This window comes from Oncorhynchus keta, chromosome 21 (genome assembly GCF_023373465.1).
Source record: "Oncorhynchus keta strain PuntledgeMale-10-30-2019 chromosome 21, Oket_V2, whole genome shotgun sequence".
NCBI classification, from domain to species: Eukaryota; Metazoa; Chordata; class Actinopteri; order Salmoniformes; family Salmonidae; genus Oncorhynchus; species Oncorhynchus keta.
Window position 1 is genome coordinate 41,987,365 of NC_068441.1, and position 19,722 is coordinate 42,007,086.

Consider the following 19,722-nt stretch of genomic DNA (forward strand, 5'->3'; position numbering starts at 1 on the left):
TCTTCCTTTCTCTCGTTCGTCTTCTTTCTGTCCTCCTCCATGAACAACCCTCTTGCACATCCATTCTCTGTTCTTCTTCACCTCTCTCTCTCCACATCTCATCCATCTCTACCACTTCCATCTCTCTCAATCTATTTCATCCCTCTATTTGTATAGTCTGTTTGGATGTTATTTCTCTCTCTCTCTCTCTCTCTCTCTCTCTCTCTCTCTCTCTCTCTCTCTCTCTCTCTCTCTCTCTCTCTCTCTCTCTGACCACCTCTCTCTCTCTGACCACCTCTCTCTTTCCGACCACCTCTCTCTCTCCGACCACCTCTCTCTCTCCGACCACCTCTCTCTTCGTCCCATATATTTCTCCTCCCCACATCCCTCTCATCATCCCTCCTTCCTTCTCATTCTTTCCTTCCTTCCCTCCCTCTCTCTCTCTCGCTCTCTCTCTCACACAGACACACAGACACACACACACAGAGAGAGAGAGAGAGAGAGCCGGCCACTGCCTTCCTGGCTCCAATTATCTTCAAACACTTCTCTACCACACGATCTTCACAACATCCCTCCTGATTGCGCACAAATGTTATCCCATTCCAATTAGATTAATTAAAAATATTTGCAAAGCCACAAGAATGTTAAGCCCCTTCATTTAGGCAGAGGGTGAAATATATGTTTGGTGAATACTGGGAACACACACAACTTGGTCCTCTCTCTCTCTCTCTCTCCACATGTGCGCACACATACACACACACCAAGGCCCTTTGGCACAATTGTGTGATTTAAATTACACGAATGCTGAATTAAAATTGTGGTATTGGTGAAGGCTGAATTAAAATTGTTGCATTGGTATTTTATTTTGAACACACACACAAGTATTAACTGTAGTATTGCTTAGTATACAATATAGTTCACATACTTCAAAGACATAATAGCTCAACTTTTAAAAGAGAGTACTCTGCAACGATGCAACATGAAAACCTGAAACAATGACTTTCTCTCTCTATCTCTCTCTCTCTAGGTGAGTACTGGCGGTCGTTGAGGGTGGTGGCCCACACAGTGGATCAGTCATACATGCAGGCCCAAGGACACAGTCTGAGACGTGGCTCAGAGGACCACAATGACACCGTCTCTGCCCTGGCCTCTCTCTCCATGGCCAGCCTCACCACAAACAGGTGACATCACTGACACCACATAGTAAAAGCACTGACACTATGTTGTAACAGCACTGACACCATGTAGTAACAGCAATGACACCATGTAGTAACAGCACTGACACCATGAAGTAACAGCACTGACACCATGTAGTAACAGCAATGACACCATGAAGTAACAGCACTGACACTATTTTGTAACAGCACTGACACCATGAAGTAACAGCACTGACACCATGAAGTAACAGCACTGACACCATGTAGTAACAGCACTGACACCATGTAGTAACAGCACTGACACCATGTAGTAACAGCAATGACACCATGTAGTAACATCAATGACACCATGTAATAACAGCACTGACACCATGTAGTAACAGCGATGACACCATGTAATAACAGCACTGACACCATGTAGTAACAGCAATGACACCATGTAGTAACAGCAATGACACCATGTAGTAACAGCACTGACACCATGTAGTAACAGCACTGACACCATGTAGTAACAGCAATGACACCATGTAATAACAGCACTGACACCATGTAGTAACAGCACTGACACCATGTAGTAACAGCACTGACACCATGTAGTAACAGCACTGACACCATGTAGTAACAGCAATGACACCATGTAATAACAGCACTGACACCATGTAGTAACAGCAATGACACCATGTAATAACAGCAATGACACCATGTAATAACAGCACTGACACCATGTAGTAACAGCACTGACACCATGTAGTAACAGCAATGACACCATGTAATAACAGCACTGACACCATGTAGTAACAGCAATGACACCATGTAATAACAGCAATGACACCATGTAATAACAGCACTGACACCATGTAGTAACAGCAATGACACCATGTAATAACAGCACTGACACCATGTAATAACAGCACTGACACCATGTAGTAACAGCAATGACACCATGTAATAACAGCAATGACACCATGTAGCAACAGCAATGACACCATGTAATAACAGCAATGACACCATGTAGCAACAGCAATGACACCATGTAGTCTTATATAATATCAATATAATATCATGTAACATGAGATTAGATTTAAAACACCCTGTAGTCTCGTATGATATTAAAAATAATCTAATAAAATATCAAGTGAAGTGTTATAACATTAAATTATAGTTAAAGGGATGGTTCACTCAAATACATATTTAGGTTATTTAGTTATTTTCAGCAGCATCTGGCTAGCATTGGCTTTCCTGAACTGAAAGCTAATGGAATCACAGGAGACATTTTCTTTACAACAGTTATTTCTCTACAGCAGCCTACTGTGGGTATGTGGAAAATCATGTACATGTGTACTACGAGTGAACCACCACTTTAAATATGTATTAGATGAAAACTTAAACATGAAATCGTTAGCTGTCAGCTGCATCTCATCACACTGCTTTGGATTAGTGATCATTTCCAACACCAGTCCCTAGATCAGCTTTTGAACCAGAAGATGAATCAATTAGTGTTCTAATTGTATTTTATGGAAGACAGTGTGAAAATTCAAAAGACACAAAAGACGCAGCACTGTCTCTCTCCCTTTAAAGGTGCAAAATGCCGATATCTGCCATTTCCTGGTTGCTAAAATTCTACTAGTTTGACTCATTTCAGTTTGTGACAAAACAAGCAATGTATAGTGTAGAGAATCATTCTACCATCTAAACCGCTGTGAAATATCTTTTCAATTACCAAAAATATAGTATTTTCAGCTGTTTGAAGCTGGTGTACAAACGTTAAGAATGGGAAGCGTAGGAAAAGCGCACATTGAACCAATCTACCGCTTGTAAGACTTGCTTTCAATGACAGATCTATAACTCACATTTTTATATGAATTCGGTCGGGTCGCCCAAAAAGTTACTTTAGTTTATTTAGTTAATATTTTCTTAACTCTATTTCTTGAACTGCATTGTAGGTTAAAGGCTTGTAAAAGTAAGCATTTCACAGTAATGTCTACTACACCTGTTGTATTCGGCGCATGTGATAAATACACATTTATTTGATTTGATATTGCAGCGTTAAAACCCTATTTAAACAGGAGTTGTCTACAACCACATGAAGATAATTGCATCAGTATGCTCTAGAACTATTTTCAGCATCTGTGTCCTGTTGAAATTTAATACAGTGATATATATATATATATATATATATATATATATATATATATATATATATATGATGGTGTAATTCCCTGGGTGCCGATGATGTGGAGGTCGATTAAGGCAGCCCACCGCACCTCTCTGATACAGAGGGGTTAAGTTAAATGTGGAAGACACATTTCAGTTGAATACATTCAGTTGTACAATTGACTAGGAATCTCCCTTAGTTTTATACTGCTGTAATACTACAACAGGTTATATATTAGAATGCTATACAATTCCCTTCTCTCCCTTCTATTCAGGACACAACCAGATGAACTTATGGAGGGGGACAGAGACTCCATGTAGACAAGTGCACTTTCCAACAAACCTAACACACACACACACACACACACATACACACACACACACACACACACACACACACACACACACACACACACACACACACACACACACACACACACACACACACACACACACACACACACACACACACACACACACACACACACACACACACACACACACACACACACACACTGTGATCCACTCAGCCCTGCTTCACTTGACCAGAATCCACTGTCTCCAGTTGACACTGTACAGACCATATCCTGACCACTATAGGCAAACCGAGTAGCTTCCGCCTCACACACTCTTACACCTCATCACAACACAGTTCTACTGGCCTTACTACGACCACTCGCTTGATTCGACCGCATCTCAACCGCACACTGATAACACATCCCATTAACAGGGTACAGGAGGACCAAGAGAGAGGAGAATGAACACTGTCTTCATGACATGCCTCTGCATGCCTCCCTCGTGTGTAACATTGTGAACTGTGAGGACACAGAAGGAGAGGAGTAGAAGACCTGAGCATAAACTGGAGGGGGGAAAGATATACCATTATAAACACCACCAGGGGGGAGGGGTTGAGACTTGACTTGTAGCATGAAGTGACTTGACAAAGACCAGCTACATGACTGGCTGTAAGCAGAGTCTCTCTGGGGAAGTGAGCTTCTTGTTTAGCCTTCGGTTACAGCTGCACATCGCCAGGCCGACAGAACCGAATCACACAGAGAAGTAGGAAGTAGTCCCACGTCCCCACAGAAGTTACTATGAAGGAGAACAGACATCGCACCCTCACCGGGGGGACACTTATCTCTTATTGATAATGTCATTTGAATTTATGTGACGCCAACAAAATGAAGAAAAAGAAAGATGACTGGGAATTTTGTTCTGACTTTTTTTGCACTGTGTATTTTGTAATGTGAACCAAAGAGAGAATGACAGTATGGACCTGGGATTGACAATACAACATGTAAATTATCATACTCATGTTTTTAAGCTGATTTAAATATTGTAAGTTTGATTTATTGCGTATTGTATATCAAATGTCAATACATAATGGTCATGTTTTTTAAGTAGCAAATAGAGAAGGCCTAGAACCCTGTGATTCAGAGATTTTCTAGTTGTTTTTCTTCCAATGCAAAAGTGGGGTGTAAGACTCCCTCTCAGACAGCACTTAAGGAAAAGATGAAAAGGTATTATTTATATCTCAAGTTGATGGCATCCTCATTCTTTGTCATTCTAATGATAACATTTATTAGGAAATGAATCCAATGACTCACTGTGACAATTCAGGAAACCACTTGTTAGTGAGAGAGGAGTCAGATTAAACAGAGTCAGAATAAACGTTCCAAAGGTGTTTCAGGCAAGGACACACACACCGCCATACGGTCCTACTCTACGCTCCGCCACTCACAAAGTGTTTATGCATGTGTATGTAAATCACCGCATTTACATGTTGTCAGCAGGGTATTTCAACGTAATGAAGGTAAAATACAACTAATGTTGCTGGGTTCAAGGCAGATTAATAACACAGTTGAACTGACTTCATAGTCTTAAACTCTGACTGGCACTTAAAAGCTGTCTGTTGACTTCACGGGACTCAAACAAAACACAAATGCACTTACAATGTCTTAAATGTTGTGATTGTGTTTTAGTAAAATGGCACATTTTTGACATGTCTATTCCACTCTGACAATATGCCTTTGTTTTATTGTTGTTCTGTTGTGATTGTGTTTTAGTAAAATGGCACATTTTTGACATGTCTATTCCACTCTGACAATATGCCTTTGTTTTATTGTTGTTCTGTTGGGATTTCACAAAGACCCGTTTTTTAACATGTGGATTTATTGACATGCCTGTTGTATTTTGTAGGCTGTATTTTTTTAATGCTTAGTTTTCTACTATGAAAGACAAGTGAACAAGGATTTTTTCATATCAGATTATCTACCACTCGATTTACAAAAAAAAGTAAGTTATTTTTGTTCCTGGACCATACTGCAGTTAGCATATCATGTTTGAAGTTAGCACTTAGTTGTTGGAGTCAGCTTGTTAAATTCTACATACTATAGTCAGTCAGCTTGTTAAGTTCTACATACTATAGTCAGTCAGCTTGTTAAGTTCTACATACTATAGTCAGTCAGCTTGTTAAGCTGGCTGACTATAGTATGTAGAACAATTGAGCACAGTTTGAGAGAAGACAAAAGTTAAAAGCCTTCTGTGAACAGCATCCCATTCGTAAAGTGGTATGGCCTCTGAACATAACTTCAAAGACTTTTGTGAATTCCTGATTGTTATTTGTATTTAAACAGAGGTTTTTGTTCTTAATATTTAAAAAATATGGATTAAAAAACTGCTTACATTTCTTGTTAGCACTTTCCATTAAATAATGATTTATTTGTTACCCATGTAATGTTATTGCAGTGCCTTGCTTATGTATCGTGTTAAAAATATATATTTATCTCACAGTGCTACAGATTAATTTGTACTATAATGTTATATTGTTCAAGTACTTTTTGGTGCTTTATGATATACATTATAGAACCAATACTTTACATGACAAGACCCTGCAAGAGGTATATGGTATTTGACATTGACATGGTGAAAAGGTGATAATTGATAATGAAACAATACATTTGATTATGATGATGTGGAAGAAAATGGCCACCATGTATTATTCATTTTCTTTCAGAAGAGTTCTGTGTTATATTTTATCCTGGTTTAGGTTTATTTCTGCTTTAATTAAGTACTTTTGAGAACACTGTTATCTGTTTTCCTCAATAAAAGGGAAATAGAGTTTTCTCAGCATACTTTTTTTCCTGAAGTTTATATATTTTTTATCCCTTTAAATATTGCCCATTATTTGTATTTAATGTTGCCCTTACACCAAGCACTCAGCTATTTTGGGAATATAAAAACACATGACTTGGTAATGTAACACAGTTTGACACAAATCTTGGTTCCTGCCTTGCATTGATACAAAAGGTATTGCAGTTCACTTATTTGTTATATATAACTTATAAGACATTGTCTTGTCTTCCAATGTACTCTGTTATACATAATGTACTCTGTTATACATAATGTACTCTGTTACACATAATGTACTCTGTCATTGTGTGCAGAGTGTTAGAAGAGTTGCTTTGAGACAGAAAGATGGAAAGTGTCTTTGAAAATGGTCCTGATCAGAATTTTAGTGGTATTTTACCAAAACTGTTTTTATTATTATCCACAGGAGCTCATGTAATGAAAAGCTGGTGACAAAAAAATCTGCCAAAAGAACTACGAGGATAAAACATATTAACCAACTACATTTTCTGGAGACAGTATATCAGATATTCCCACTACCTACCATTACCCAGTAGCAACAAAATCTGAATTTATCACATTGTGAAAAAAAAGTACAGTTTACAATTTATTACACTCTCAAATTACTGATAGCATATTGCAGTATTTCCTTAAAAGTATCTTAAAGAGAAATTCCAATGAATTACTAAACTTACAATATTCAAACTATATTTTTATCTTTCATTTAAAAGTACTACACTGCTACTTAAAACTATAAGTACAATGGTACTTAAAACTATAAGTACAATGTTACTTGTATATACAACAATGTACAATGTCACTCCTAATTGTATCTTTACTTTAGTTAAAAGTGTCCAAAGAATATGTAATATGTTACTATGATCCTACTGTATTACCACGTAGTTATTTAGCATGTTAAGTTTTCACACTTAATCTATCACAGACCTTTAGGTTTAGTGGAATTTATCCACTATGTCTAATCTAACCATAGTCTGTGCATGCTACAAAACTGTGTGTACTACTGTACTCATGTGTTGTAGGGAGCCAGCAAAGATTATCGCTTATTACTTACTCTGATATAAAGTCATTGTAATGTAAAATGTAACCTTTATGAATAAGCAATTAGCATATGCACATGCTAAGTCAACTCGCTATGAAGGGGCATAATGCAAACAGAGAAATACATGAACACAGGCAACAGACAATTCAAGCAGATACATTTATATAACTGTTGGAAACATGGCAGGCTTCTGTGACTTTTCCTACCCATCAAATGGAGGTGGAAGAGCATACAATTATTAGCTTATTAGCATCTTTGCTGTAAACATTCATTGGGCTGGGACCACCAGCTATCTATCCCTTTGGGGTCATTATTACGGCCATTATTGTAGTTATCATGAGCGTAAGTCATCTCAGTTGTCAAAGAATCTTCCTCTGTGGAGTCTTTGAAGTGGCGTATAAATTGAGGATCTTCGTCATGCCTCAGTGACAGTCACGTACTGTAATAGAGCATTATAAAACGGTCTGTCTGTCTGTCAGGCTGCAAAAGGAGAGTCGACTGGATATCTGTCCTTAAACCAATGCCTGTGTTCGCTCCAATGCCCAGGTCTGTGGGCCAGGGCTTCCGAAGAAGGAGAGATGGGGTATGCAGGGGAGGATGGACACGACAGACCTTTTTAGATGTAAAGAGGAGTCCATTCGTTAGATGTCTGTCCTAAAAGGAGAAATAAAAGAAACAGTGACCTGATGCAAGTAACACATGTTTTAGTTTGTTCATTGAAGAGACATTCATGTGCATATTTTTGTCAATATAGGAAAATAATATATATGTAAGTCGCTAATGTGTAGTGTGTGCAAGTCGTTTTCCCAAACAAACACATAAACCAGGAAACAAAGCTAATTCCTCTCACACAGTGCAGAACAAAGCCCACAGTGCTTAACTTCTGCTCTTTCTCCTGTTTAACAAGCAAATATTTCATCTGGAGAGAGAGAGAGAGAGAGAGAGAGAGAGAGAGAGAGAGAGAGAGAGAGAGAGAGAGAGAGAGAGAGAGAGAGAGAGAGAGAGAGAGAGAGCTATCCAGTTAGAATGTGTGTTGCGGGTGTCCTGTGACTATACCATAATACACAAATTGGCAGGAATGTGTTGCTTTCTCGTATACCAAACGGGGGTATGCTACAGCAGCGAATAACAAGTTGTGATCTTAGCGTCACTTTGGACTAAAGTAAAGTAGATCCCCTCCAATTGACTGGATTTGAGTAGAGCCTCCTTGGAATTTGTTTATCTCTCTCTCTCTCTCTCTCTCTAGCAAAATGAAAATGTAAGTGCGGTTGATTTACAAAGAAGCAACTGATGCAGTACAAGGTCGCACGTACGCACGCACACACACACACACAGGTTTCTGAGACAGAAGCTTACTCATGTTAGGGACAGTTCAGCGATATTACATACTATTACATACTATTACATACTATTACATACTTAGTGTTTCCTCTAAATATGTAACTTCTCTGAACTATCCCTTTAACACATAGATAAATATAAACGCAACATGTAAAGTGTTGGTCCCATGTTTCATTATCTGAAATTGAAGATCTCAGAAATATTCCATACGTACAAAAAAAGCTTATTTCTCTCAAATTTTGTGTACAAATTTGTTTATATCCCTGTTAGTGAGTATTTCTCCTTTGCCAAGATAATTCATCCACCTGACAGGTGTGGCACATCAAGAAGCTGATTAAACAGCATAAAAGGCCACTCTAACATGTGCAGTTTTGTCACACTACTCAATGCCACAAGTTTTGAGGGAGGGTGCAATTGGCATGCTGACTGTAGGAATGTCCACCAGAGCTGTTAGGGGAGAATTTAATGTTAATTTCTCTACCATCGTCTAATTTTGTTTTTGAGAATTTGTCAGTACGTCCAACCATGTCAGCCCAGGACCTCCATATCCGGCTTCTTCAGCTGCGGGATCGTCTGAGACCAGCCATCCGGACAGCTGATGAAACTGACGAGTATTTCTGTCCTAAGCCCTATTGTGGGGAAAAACTCATTCTGATTGGCTGGGTCTAGCACCCCAGTGGCTGCGCCCCTGTGAAATCCCAAGATTAGGGCCTAATAAATTTATTTAAATTGACTTGATTTCCTTATATGAACTGTAATTCAGTAAAATCATTGCATGTTGTATTTATATATTTGTTCAGTATAGATCTTTTACGTAGTTTCTTTTCTTATTGTCTGATGTGGACTGGAACACTGAATTGATAACGATAATGGAGGAAGAGCCGTGATTGAAAATAAGAAAGAGCAATGTCATACATCTCGTTTGCATTAGACCAACATCTTTATATGGACAATATAGTTTCTACACCCTCCCATGTTGGTCAGTGCACTGCTCTTGTACAACGTGTCTAACCCAGAACCATGCTCTTGTACAACGTGTCTAACCCAAAACTCTGCTCTTGTACAACGTGTCTAACCCAGAACTCTGCTCTTGTACAACGTGTCTAACCCAGAACCATGCTCTTGTACAACGTGTCTAACCCAAAACTCTGCTCTTGTACAACGTGTCTAACCCAAAACTCTGTGAGGCACAACGTGTCTAACCCAGAACTCTGCTCTTGTACAACGTGTCTAACCCAGAACTCTGCTCTTGTACAACGTGTCTAACCCAGAACTCTGCTCTTGTACAACGTGTCTAACCCAGAACTCTGTGAGGCACAACGTGTCTAACCCAGAACTCTGCTCTTGTACAACGTGTCTAACCCAGAACTCTGCTCTTGTACAACGTGTCTAACCCAGAACTCTGCTCTTGTACAACGTGTCTAACCCAGAACCATGCTCTTGTACAACGTGTCTAACCCAAAACTCTGTGAGGCACAATGTGTCTAACCCAGAACTCTGCTCTTGTACAACGTGTCTAACCCAGAACTCTGCTCTTGTACAACGTGTCTAACCCAGAACTCTGTGAGGCACAACGTGTCTAACCCAGAACTCTGCTCTTGTACAACGTGTCTAACCCAGAACTCTGCTCTTGTACAACGTGTCTAACCCAAAACTCTGTGAGGCACAACGTGTCTAACCCAGAACCATGCTCTTGTACAACGTGTCTAACCCAGAACTCTGCTCTTGTACAACGTGTCTAACCCAAAACTCTGTGAGGCACAACGTGTCTAACCCAGAACTCTGCTCTTGTACAACGTGTCTAACCCAGAACCATGCTCTTGTACAACGTGTCTAACCCAAAACTCTGTGAGGCACAACGTGTCTAACCCAGAACCCAGAACTCTGCTCTTGTACAACGTGTCTAACCCAGAACTCTGCTCTTGTACAACGTGTCTAACCCAGAACTCTGCTCTTGTACAACGTGTCTAACCCAAAACTCTGTGAGGCACAACGTGTCTAACCCAGAACTCTGCTCTTGTACAACGTGTCTAACCCAGAACTCTGCTCTTGTACAACGTGTCTAACCCAGAACTCTGCTCTTGTACAACGTGTCTAACCCAGAACCATGCTCTTGTACAACGTGTCTAACCCAAAACTCTGTGAGGCACAACGTGTCTAACCCAGAACTCTGCTCTTGTACAACGTGTCTAACCCAGAACTCTGTGAGGCACAACGTCTCTAACCCAGAACTCTGCTCTTGTACAACGTGTCTAACCCAGAACCATGCTCTTGTACAACGTGTCTAACCCAGAACTCTGTGAGGCACAACGTGTCTAACCCAGAACTCTGCTCTTGTACAACGTGTCTAACCCAGAACTCTGCTCTTGTACAACGTGTCTAACCCAAAACTCTGTGAGGCACAACGTGTCTAACCCAGAACTCTGCTCTTGTACAACATGTCTAACCCAGAACTCTGCTCTTGTACAACGTGTCTAACCCAGAACTCTGTGAGGCACAACGTGTCTAACCCAGAACTCTGCTCTTGTACAACGTGTCTAACCCAGAACCATGCTCTTGTACAACGTGTCTAACCCAAAACTCTGTGAGGCACAACGTGTCTAACCCAGAACTCTGCTCTTGTACAACGTGTCTAACCCAGAACTCTGCTCTTGTACAACGTGTCTAACCCAGAACTCTGTGAGGCACAATGTGTCTAACCCAGAACTCTGCTCTTGTACAACGTGTCTAACCCAGAACTCTGCTCTTGTACAACGTGTCTAACCCAGAACTCTGCTCTTGTACAACGTGTCTAACCCAGAACTCTGTGAGGCACAACGTGTCTAACCCAGAACTCTGCTCTTGTACAACGTGTCTAACCCAGAACTCTGCTCTTGTACAACGTGTCTAACCCAGAACTCTGCTCTTGTACAACGTGTCTAACCCAGAACCATGCTCTTGTACAACGTGTCTAACCCAAAACTCTGTGAGGCACAATGTGTCTAACCCAGAACTCTGCTCTTGTACAATGTGTCTAACCCAGAACTCTGCTCTTGTACAACGTGTCTAACCCAGAACTCTGTGAGGCACAACGTGTCTAACCCAGAACTCTGCTCTTGTACAACGTGTCTAACCCAGAACTCTGCTCTTGTACAACGTGTCTAACCCAAAACTCTGTGAGGCACAACGTGTCTAACCCAGAACCATGCTCTTGTACAACGTGTCTAACCCAGAACTCTGCTCTTGTACAACGTGTCTAACCCAAAACTCTGTGAGGCACAACGTGTCTAACCCAGAACTCTGCTCTTGTACAACGTGTCTAACCCAGAACCATGCTCTTGTACAACGTGTCTAACCCAAATCTCTGTGAGGCACAACGTGTCTAACCCAGAACTCTGCTCTTGTACAACGTGTCTAACCCAGAACTCTGCTCTTGTACAACGTGTCTAACCCAGAACTCTGCTCTTGTACAACGTGTCTAACCCAAAACTCTGTGAGGCACAACGTGTCTAACCCAGAACTCTGCTCTTGTACAATGTGTCTAACCCAGAACTCTGCTCTTGTACAACGTGTCTAACCCAGAACTCTGCTCTTGTACAACGTGTCTAACCCAGAACCATGCTCTTGTACAACGTGTCTAACCCAAAACTCTGTGAGGCACAACGTGTCTAACCCAGAACTCTGCTCTTGTACAACGTGTCTAACCCAGAACTCTGTGAGGCACAACGTCTCTAACCCAGAACTCTGCTCTTGTACAACGTGTCTAACCCAGAACCATGCTCTTGTACAACGTGTCTAACCCAGAACTCTGTGAGGCACAACGTGTCTAACCCAGAACTCTGCTCTTGTACAACGTGTCTAACCCAGAACTCTGCTCTTGTACAACGTGTCTAACCCAAAACTCTGTGAGGCACAACGTGTCTAACCCAGAACTCTGCTCTTGTACAACATGTCTAACCCAGAACTCTGCTCTTGTACAACGTGTCTAACCCAGAACTCTGCTCTTGTACAACGTGTCTAACCCAGAACCATGCTCTTGTACAACGTGTCTAACCCAAAACTCTGTGAGGCACAACGTGTCTAACCCAGAACTCTGCTCTTGTACAACGTGTCTAACCCAGAACTCTGCTCTTGTACAACGTGTCTAACCCAGAACTCTGTGAGGCACAACGTGTCTAACCCAGAACTCTGCTCTTGTACAACGTGTCTAACCCAGAACTCTGTGAGGCACAACGTGTCTAACCCAGAACTCTGCTCTTGTACAACGTGTCTAACCCAAAACTCTGTGAGGCACAACGTGTCTAACCCAGAACTCTGCTCTTGTACAACGTGTCTAACCCAGAACTCTGCTCTTGTACAACGTGTCTAACCCAGAACCATGCTCTTGTACAACGTGTCTAACCCAAAACTCTGTGAGGCACAACGTGTCTAACCCAGAACTCTGCTCTTGTACAACGTGTCTAACCCAGAACTCTGCTCTTGTACAACGTGTCTAACCCAGAACTCTGCTCTTGTACAACGTGTCTAACCCAAAACTCTGTGAGGCACAACGTGTGTCTAACCCAGAACTCTGCTCTTGTACAACGTGTCTAACCCAGAACTCTGTGAGGCACAACGTCTCTAACCCAGAACTCTGCTCTTGTACAACGTGTCTAACCCAGAACCATGCTCTTGTACAACGTGTCTAACCCAGAACTCTGTGAGGCACAACGTGTCTAACCCAGAACTCTGCTCTTGTACAACGTGTCTAACCCAGAACTCTGCTCTTGTACAACGTGTCTAACCCAAAACTCTGTGAGGCACAACGTGTCTAACCCAGAACTCTGCTCTTGTACAACATGTCTAACCCAGAACTCTGCTCTTGTACAACGTGTCTAACCCAGAACTCTGTGAGGCACAACGTGTCTAACCCAGAACTCTGCTCTTGTACAACGTGTCTAACCCAGAACCATGCTCTTGTACAACGTGTCTAACCCAAAACTCTGTGAGGCACAACGTGTCTAACCCAGAACTCTGCTCTTGTACAACGTGTCTAACCCAGAACTCTGCTCTTGTACAACGTGTCTAACCCAGAACTCTGTGAGGCACAATGTGTCTAACCCAGAACTCTGCTCTTGTACAACGTGTCTAACCCAGAACTCTGCTCTTGTACAACGTGTCTAACCCAGAACTCTGCTCTTGTACAACGTGTCTAACCCAGAACTCTGTGAGGCACAACGTGTCTAACCCAGAACTCTGCTCTTGTACAACGTGTCTAACCCAGAACTCTGCTCTTGTACAACGTGTCTAACCCAGAACTCTGCTCTTGTACAACGTGTCTAACCCAGAACCATGCTCTTGTACAACGTGTCTAACCCAAAACTCTGTGAGGCACAATGTGTCTAACCCAGAACTCTGCTCTTGTACAATGTGTCTAACCCAGAACTCTGCTCTTGTACAACGTGTCTAACCCAGAACTCTGTGAGGCACAACGTGTCTAACCCAGAACTCTGCTCTTGTACAACGTGTCTAACCCAAAACTCTGTGAGGCACAACGTGTCTAACCCAGAACTCTGCTCTTGTACAACGTGTCTAACCCAGAACTCTGCTCTTGTACAACGTGTCTAACCCAGAACCATGCTCTTGTACAACGTGTCTAACCCAAAACTCTGTGAGGCACAACGTGTCTAACCCAGAACTCTGCTCTTGTACAACGTGTCTAACCCAGAACTCTGCTCTTGTACAACGTGTCTAACCCAGAACTCTGCTCTTGTACAACGTGTCTAACCCAAAACTCTGTGAGGCACAACGTGTCTAACCCAGAACTCTGCTCTTGTACAACGTGTCTAACCCAGAACTCTGCTCTTGTACAACGTGTCTAACCCAGAACTCTGCTCTTGTACAACGTGTCTAACCCAGAACCATGCTCTTGTACAACGTGTCTAACCCAAAACTCTGTGAGGCACAACGTGTCTAACCCAGAACTCTGTGAGGCACAACGTGTCTAACCCAGAACTCTGTGAGGCACAACGTGTCTAACCCAGAACTCTGTGAGGCACAACGTGTCTAACCCAGAACTCTGCTCTTGTACAACGTGTCTAACCCAGAACTCTGTGAGGCACAACGTGTCTAACCCAGAACTCTGCTCTTGTACAACGTGTCTAACCCAGAACTCTGTGAGGCACAACGTGTCTAACCCAGAACTCTGCTCTTGTACAACGTGTCTAACCCAGAACCATGCTCTTGTACAACGTGTCTAACCCAGAACTCTGTGAGGCACAACGTGTCTAACCCAGAACTCTGTGAGGCACAACGTGTCTAACCCAGAACTCTGCTCTTGTACAACGTGTCTAACCCAGAACCATGCTCTTGTACAACGTGTCTAACCCAAAACTCTGTGAGGCACAACGTGTCTAACCCAGAACTCTGCTCTTGTACAACGTGTCTAACCCAGAACTCTGCTCTTGTACAACGTGTCTAACCCAGAACTCTGTGAGGCACAACGTGTCTAACCCAGAACTCTGCTCTTGTACAACGTGTCTAACCCAGAACTCTGCTCTTGTACAACGTGTCTAACCCAGAACTCTGCTCTTGTACAACGTGTCTAACCCAAAACTCTGTGAGGCACAACGTGTCTAACCCAGAACTCTGCTCTTGTACAACGTGTCTAACCCAGAACTCTGCTCTTGTACAACGTGTCTAACCCAGAACTCTGCTCTTGTACAACGTGTCTAACCCAGAACCATGCTCTTGTACAACGTGTCTAACCCAAAACTCTGTGAGGCACAACGTGTCTAACCCAGAACTCTGTGAGGCACAACGTGTCTAACCCAGAACTCTGTGAGGCACAACGTGTCTAACCCAGAACTCTGTGAGGCACAACGTGTCTAACCCAGAACTCTGCTCTTGTACAACGTGTCTAACCCAGAACTCTGTGAGGCACAACGTGTCTAACCCAGAACTCTGCTCTTGTACAACGTGTCTAACCCAGAACTCTGTGAGGCACAACGTGTCTAACCCAGAACTCTGCTCTTGTACAACGTGTCTAACCCAGAACTCTGCTCTTGTACAACGTGTCTAACCCAAAACTCTGTGAGGCACAACGTGTCTAACCCAGAACTCAGCTCTTGTACAACGTGTCTAACCCAGAACTCTGCTCTTGTACAACGTGTCTAACCCAGAACCATGCTCTTGTACAACGTGTCTAACCCAAAACTCTGTGAGGCACAACGTGTCTAACCCAGAACTCTGCTCTTGTACAACGTGTCTAACCCAGAACTCTGCTCTTGTACAACGTGTCTAACCCAGAACTCTGCTCTTGTACAACGTGTCTAACCCAAAACTCTGTGAGGCACAACGTGTCTAACCCAGAACTCTGCTCTTGTACAACGTGTCTAACCCAGAACTCTGCTCTTGTACAACGTGTCTAACCCAGAACTCTGCTCTTGTACAACGTGTCTAACCCAGAACCATGCTCTTGTACAACGTGTCTAACCCAAAACTCTGTGAGGCACAACGTGTCTAACCCAGAACTCTGTGAGGCACAACGTGTCTAACCCAGAACTCTGCTCTTGTACAACGTGTCTAACCCAGAACTCTGTGAGGCACAACGTGTCTAACCCAGAACTCTGCTCTTGTACAATGTGTCTAACCCAGAACTCTGTGAGGCACAACGTGTCTAACCCAGAACTCTGCTCTTGTACAACGTGTCTAACCCAGAACCATGCTCTTGTACAACGTGTCTAACCCAGAACTCTGTGAGGCACAACGTGTCTAACCCAGAACTCTGCTCTTGTACAACGTGTCTAACCCAGAACTCTGCTCTTGTACAACGTGTCTAACCCAGAACTCTGCTCTTGTACAACGTGTCTAACCCAAAACTCTGTGAGGCACAACGTGTCTAACCCAGAACTCTGCTCTTGTACAACGTGTCTAACCCAGAACTCTGCTCTTGTACAACGTGTCTAACCCAGAACTCTGCTCTTGTACAACGTGTCTAACCCAAAACTCTGTGAGGCACAACGTGTCTAACCCAGAACTCTGCTTTTGTACAACGTGTCTAACCCAGAACTCTGCTCTTGTACAACGTGTCTAACCTAAAACTCTGTGAGGCACAACGTGTCTAACCCAGAACTCTGCTCTTGTACAACGTGTCTAACCCAGAACTCTGCTCTTGTACAACGTGTCTAACCCAGAACTCTGCTCTTGTACAACGTGTCTAACCCAGAACTCTGCTCTTGTACAACGTGTCTAACCCAGAACTCTGTGAGGCACAACGTGTCTAACCCAGAACTCTGCTCTTGTACAACGTGTCTAACCCAGAACTCTGCTCTTGTACAACGTGTCTAACCCAGAACTCTGCTCTTGTACAACGTGTCTAACCCAGAACTCTGTGATGCACAACGTGTCAAACCCAAAGTATAGAACTCTGTGATGTACTACATGTCAAACCCAAAGTATAGCACTCTGTGATGCACTACATGTCAAATCCAGAACTCTGTGATGCACTACGTGTCAAACCCAAAGTATAGAACTCTGTGATGCACTACATGTCAAATCCAGAACTCTGTGATGCACTACGTGTCAAACCCAAAGTATAGAACTCTGTGATGTACTACATGTCAAATCCAGAACTCTGTGGTGCACTACATGTTAAATCCAGAACTCTGTGGTGCACTACATGTCAAATCCAGAACTCTGTGGTGCACGACATGTTAAACCCAAAGTATAGAACTCTGTAATGCACTTCATGTCAAACCCAGAACTCTATGATGCACTACATGTCAAACCCAAAGTATAGAACTCTGTGATGCACTACATGTCAAATCCAGAACTCTGTGGTGCACTACGTGTCAAATCCAGAACTTTGTGATGCACTACATGCCAAAACCAAGAACTCTGTGATGCACTACATGTCAAACCCAAAACTCTGTGATGCACTACATGCCAAATCCAGAACTCTGTGATGCAATACATGTCAAACCCAGAACTCTGTGATGCACTACGTGTCAAATCCAGAACTCTGTGATGCACTACATGCCAAATCCAGAACTCTGTGATGCAATACGTGTCAAATCCAGAACTCTGTGATGCACTACATGTCAAACCCAGAACTCTGTGATGCACTACGTGTCAAATCCAGAACTCTGTGATGCACTACATGTCAAACCCAGAACTCTGTGATGCACTACATGTCAAATCCAGAACTCTGTGATGATGCAAATCCAGAACTCTGTGATGCACTACATGTCAAACCCAGAACTCTGTGATGCACTACATGTCAAACCCAGAACTCTGTGATGCACTACATGTCAAACCCAGAACTCTGTGATGCACTACATGTCAAACCCAGAACTCTGTGATGCACTACATGTCAAACCCAGAACTCTGTGATGCACTACGTGTCAAACCCAGAACTCTGTGATGCACTACATGTCAAACCCAGAACTCTGTGATGCACTACATGTCAAACCCAGAACTCTGTGATGCACTACATGTCAAACCCAGAACTCTGTGATGCACTACATGTCAAATCCAGAACTCTGTGATGCACTACATGTCAAACCCAAAGTATAGAACTCTGTGATGCACTACATGTCAAACCCAGAACTCTGTAATGCACTACATGTCAAACCCAGAACTCTGTGATGCACTACATGTCAAATCCAGAGAACTCTGTCAAACCCAGAACTCTGTGATGCACTACATGTCAAACCCAAAACTCTGTGATGCACTACGTGTCAAACGCAGAACTCTGTGATGCACTACATGCCAAATCCAGAACTCTGTGATCCAATACATGCCAAACCCAGAACTCTGTGATGCACTACATGCCAAACCCAGAACTCTGTGATGCACAACATGCCAAATCCAGAACTCTGTGATGCACTACGTGTCAAACCCATAGTTTAGAACTCTGTGATGCACTACATGTCAAACCCAGAACTCTGTAATGCACTACGTGTCAAACCCAGAACTTTGTGATGCACTACATGTCAACCCCAAAGTATAGAACTCTGTGATGCACTACATGTCAAACCCAGAACTCTGTGATGCACTACATGTCAAACCCAGAACTCTGTGATACACTACATGCCAAATCCAGAACTCTGTGATGCACTACATGTCAAACCCAGAACTCTGTGATGCACTACATGTCAAACCCAAATCCAGAACTCTGTGATGCACTACATGTCAAACCCAGAACTCTGTGATGCACTACATGTCAAACCCAGAACTCTGTGATGCACTACATGTCAAACCCAGAACTCTGTGATGCACTACGTGTCAAACCCATAGTATAGAACTCTGTGATGCACTACATGCCAAATCCAGAACTCTGTGATGCACTACATGTCAAATCCAGAACTCTGTGATGCACTACATGTCAAACCCAAAGTATAGAACTCTGTGATGCACTACATGTCAAACCCAGAACTCTGTGATGCACTACATGTCAAATCCAGAACTCTGTAATGCACTACGTGTCAAACCCATAGTATAGAACTCTGTGATGCACTACATGTCAAACCCAGAACTCTGTGATGCACTACATGTCAAATCCAGAACTCTGTGATGCACTACATGCCAAATCCAGAACTCTGTGATGCAATACATGTCAAACCCAGAACTCTGTGATGCACTACTTGTCAAATCCAGAACTCTGTGATGCACTACATGCCAAATCCAGAACTCTGTGATGCACTACATGTCAAACCCAGAACTCTGTGATGCACTACTTGTCAAATCCAGAACTCTGTGATGCACTACATGCCAAATCCAGAACTCTGTGATGCACTACATGTCAAACCCAAAACTCTGTGATGCACTACGTGTCAAACGCAGAACTCTGTGATGCACTACATGCCAAATCCAGAACTCTGTGATGCAATACATGTCAAACCCAGAACTCTGTGATGCACTACTTGTCAAATCCAGAACTCT

At 42.6% G+C, this 19,722-nt stretch overlaps 2 protein-coding genes across 4 annotated transcripts in view; one reads left to right on the plus strand and one right to left on the minus strand.

Moving 5' to 3' along the window:
• LOC118376480 (histone deacetylase 7-like) overlaps nt 1-6,429 on the plus strand; it is an 89,220-nt gene extending 82,791 nt beyond the window's left edge. For both annotated transcript variants that reach the window (XM_052473949.1, XM_052473948.1), the window contains 2 exons: nt 1,007-1,160; nt 3,566-6,429. In XM_052473949.1, the coding sequence (XP_052329909.1) occupies nt 1,007-1,160; nt 3,566-3,611 (200 nt within the window). In that variant the 3' untranslated portion in view covers nt 3,612-6,429. The remainder of the gene's footprint in view (nt 1-1,006; nt 1,161-3,565) is intronic.
• A 379-nt stretch (nt 6,430-6,808) lies between these two features.
• LOC118399814 (twist-related protein 2-like) overlaps nt 6,809-19,722 on the minus strand; it is an 82,800-nt gene continuing 69,886 nt past the window's right edge. For both annotated transcript variants that reach the window (XM_052473952.1, XM_052473953.1), the window contains one exon: nt 6,809-8,133. The gene's annotated coding sequence lies outside the window, so the exon portion shown is untranslated. The remainder of the gene's footprint in view (nt 8,134-19,722) is intronic.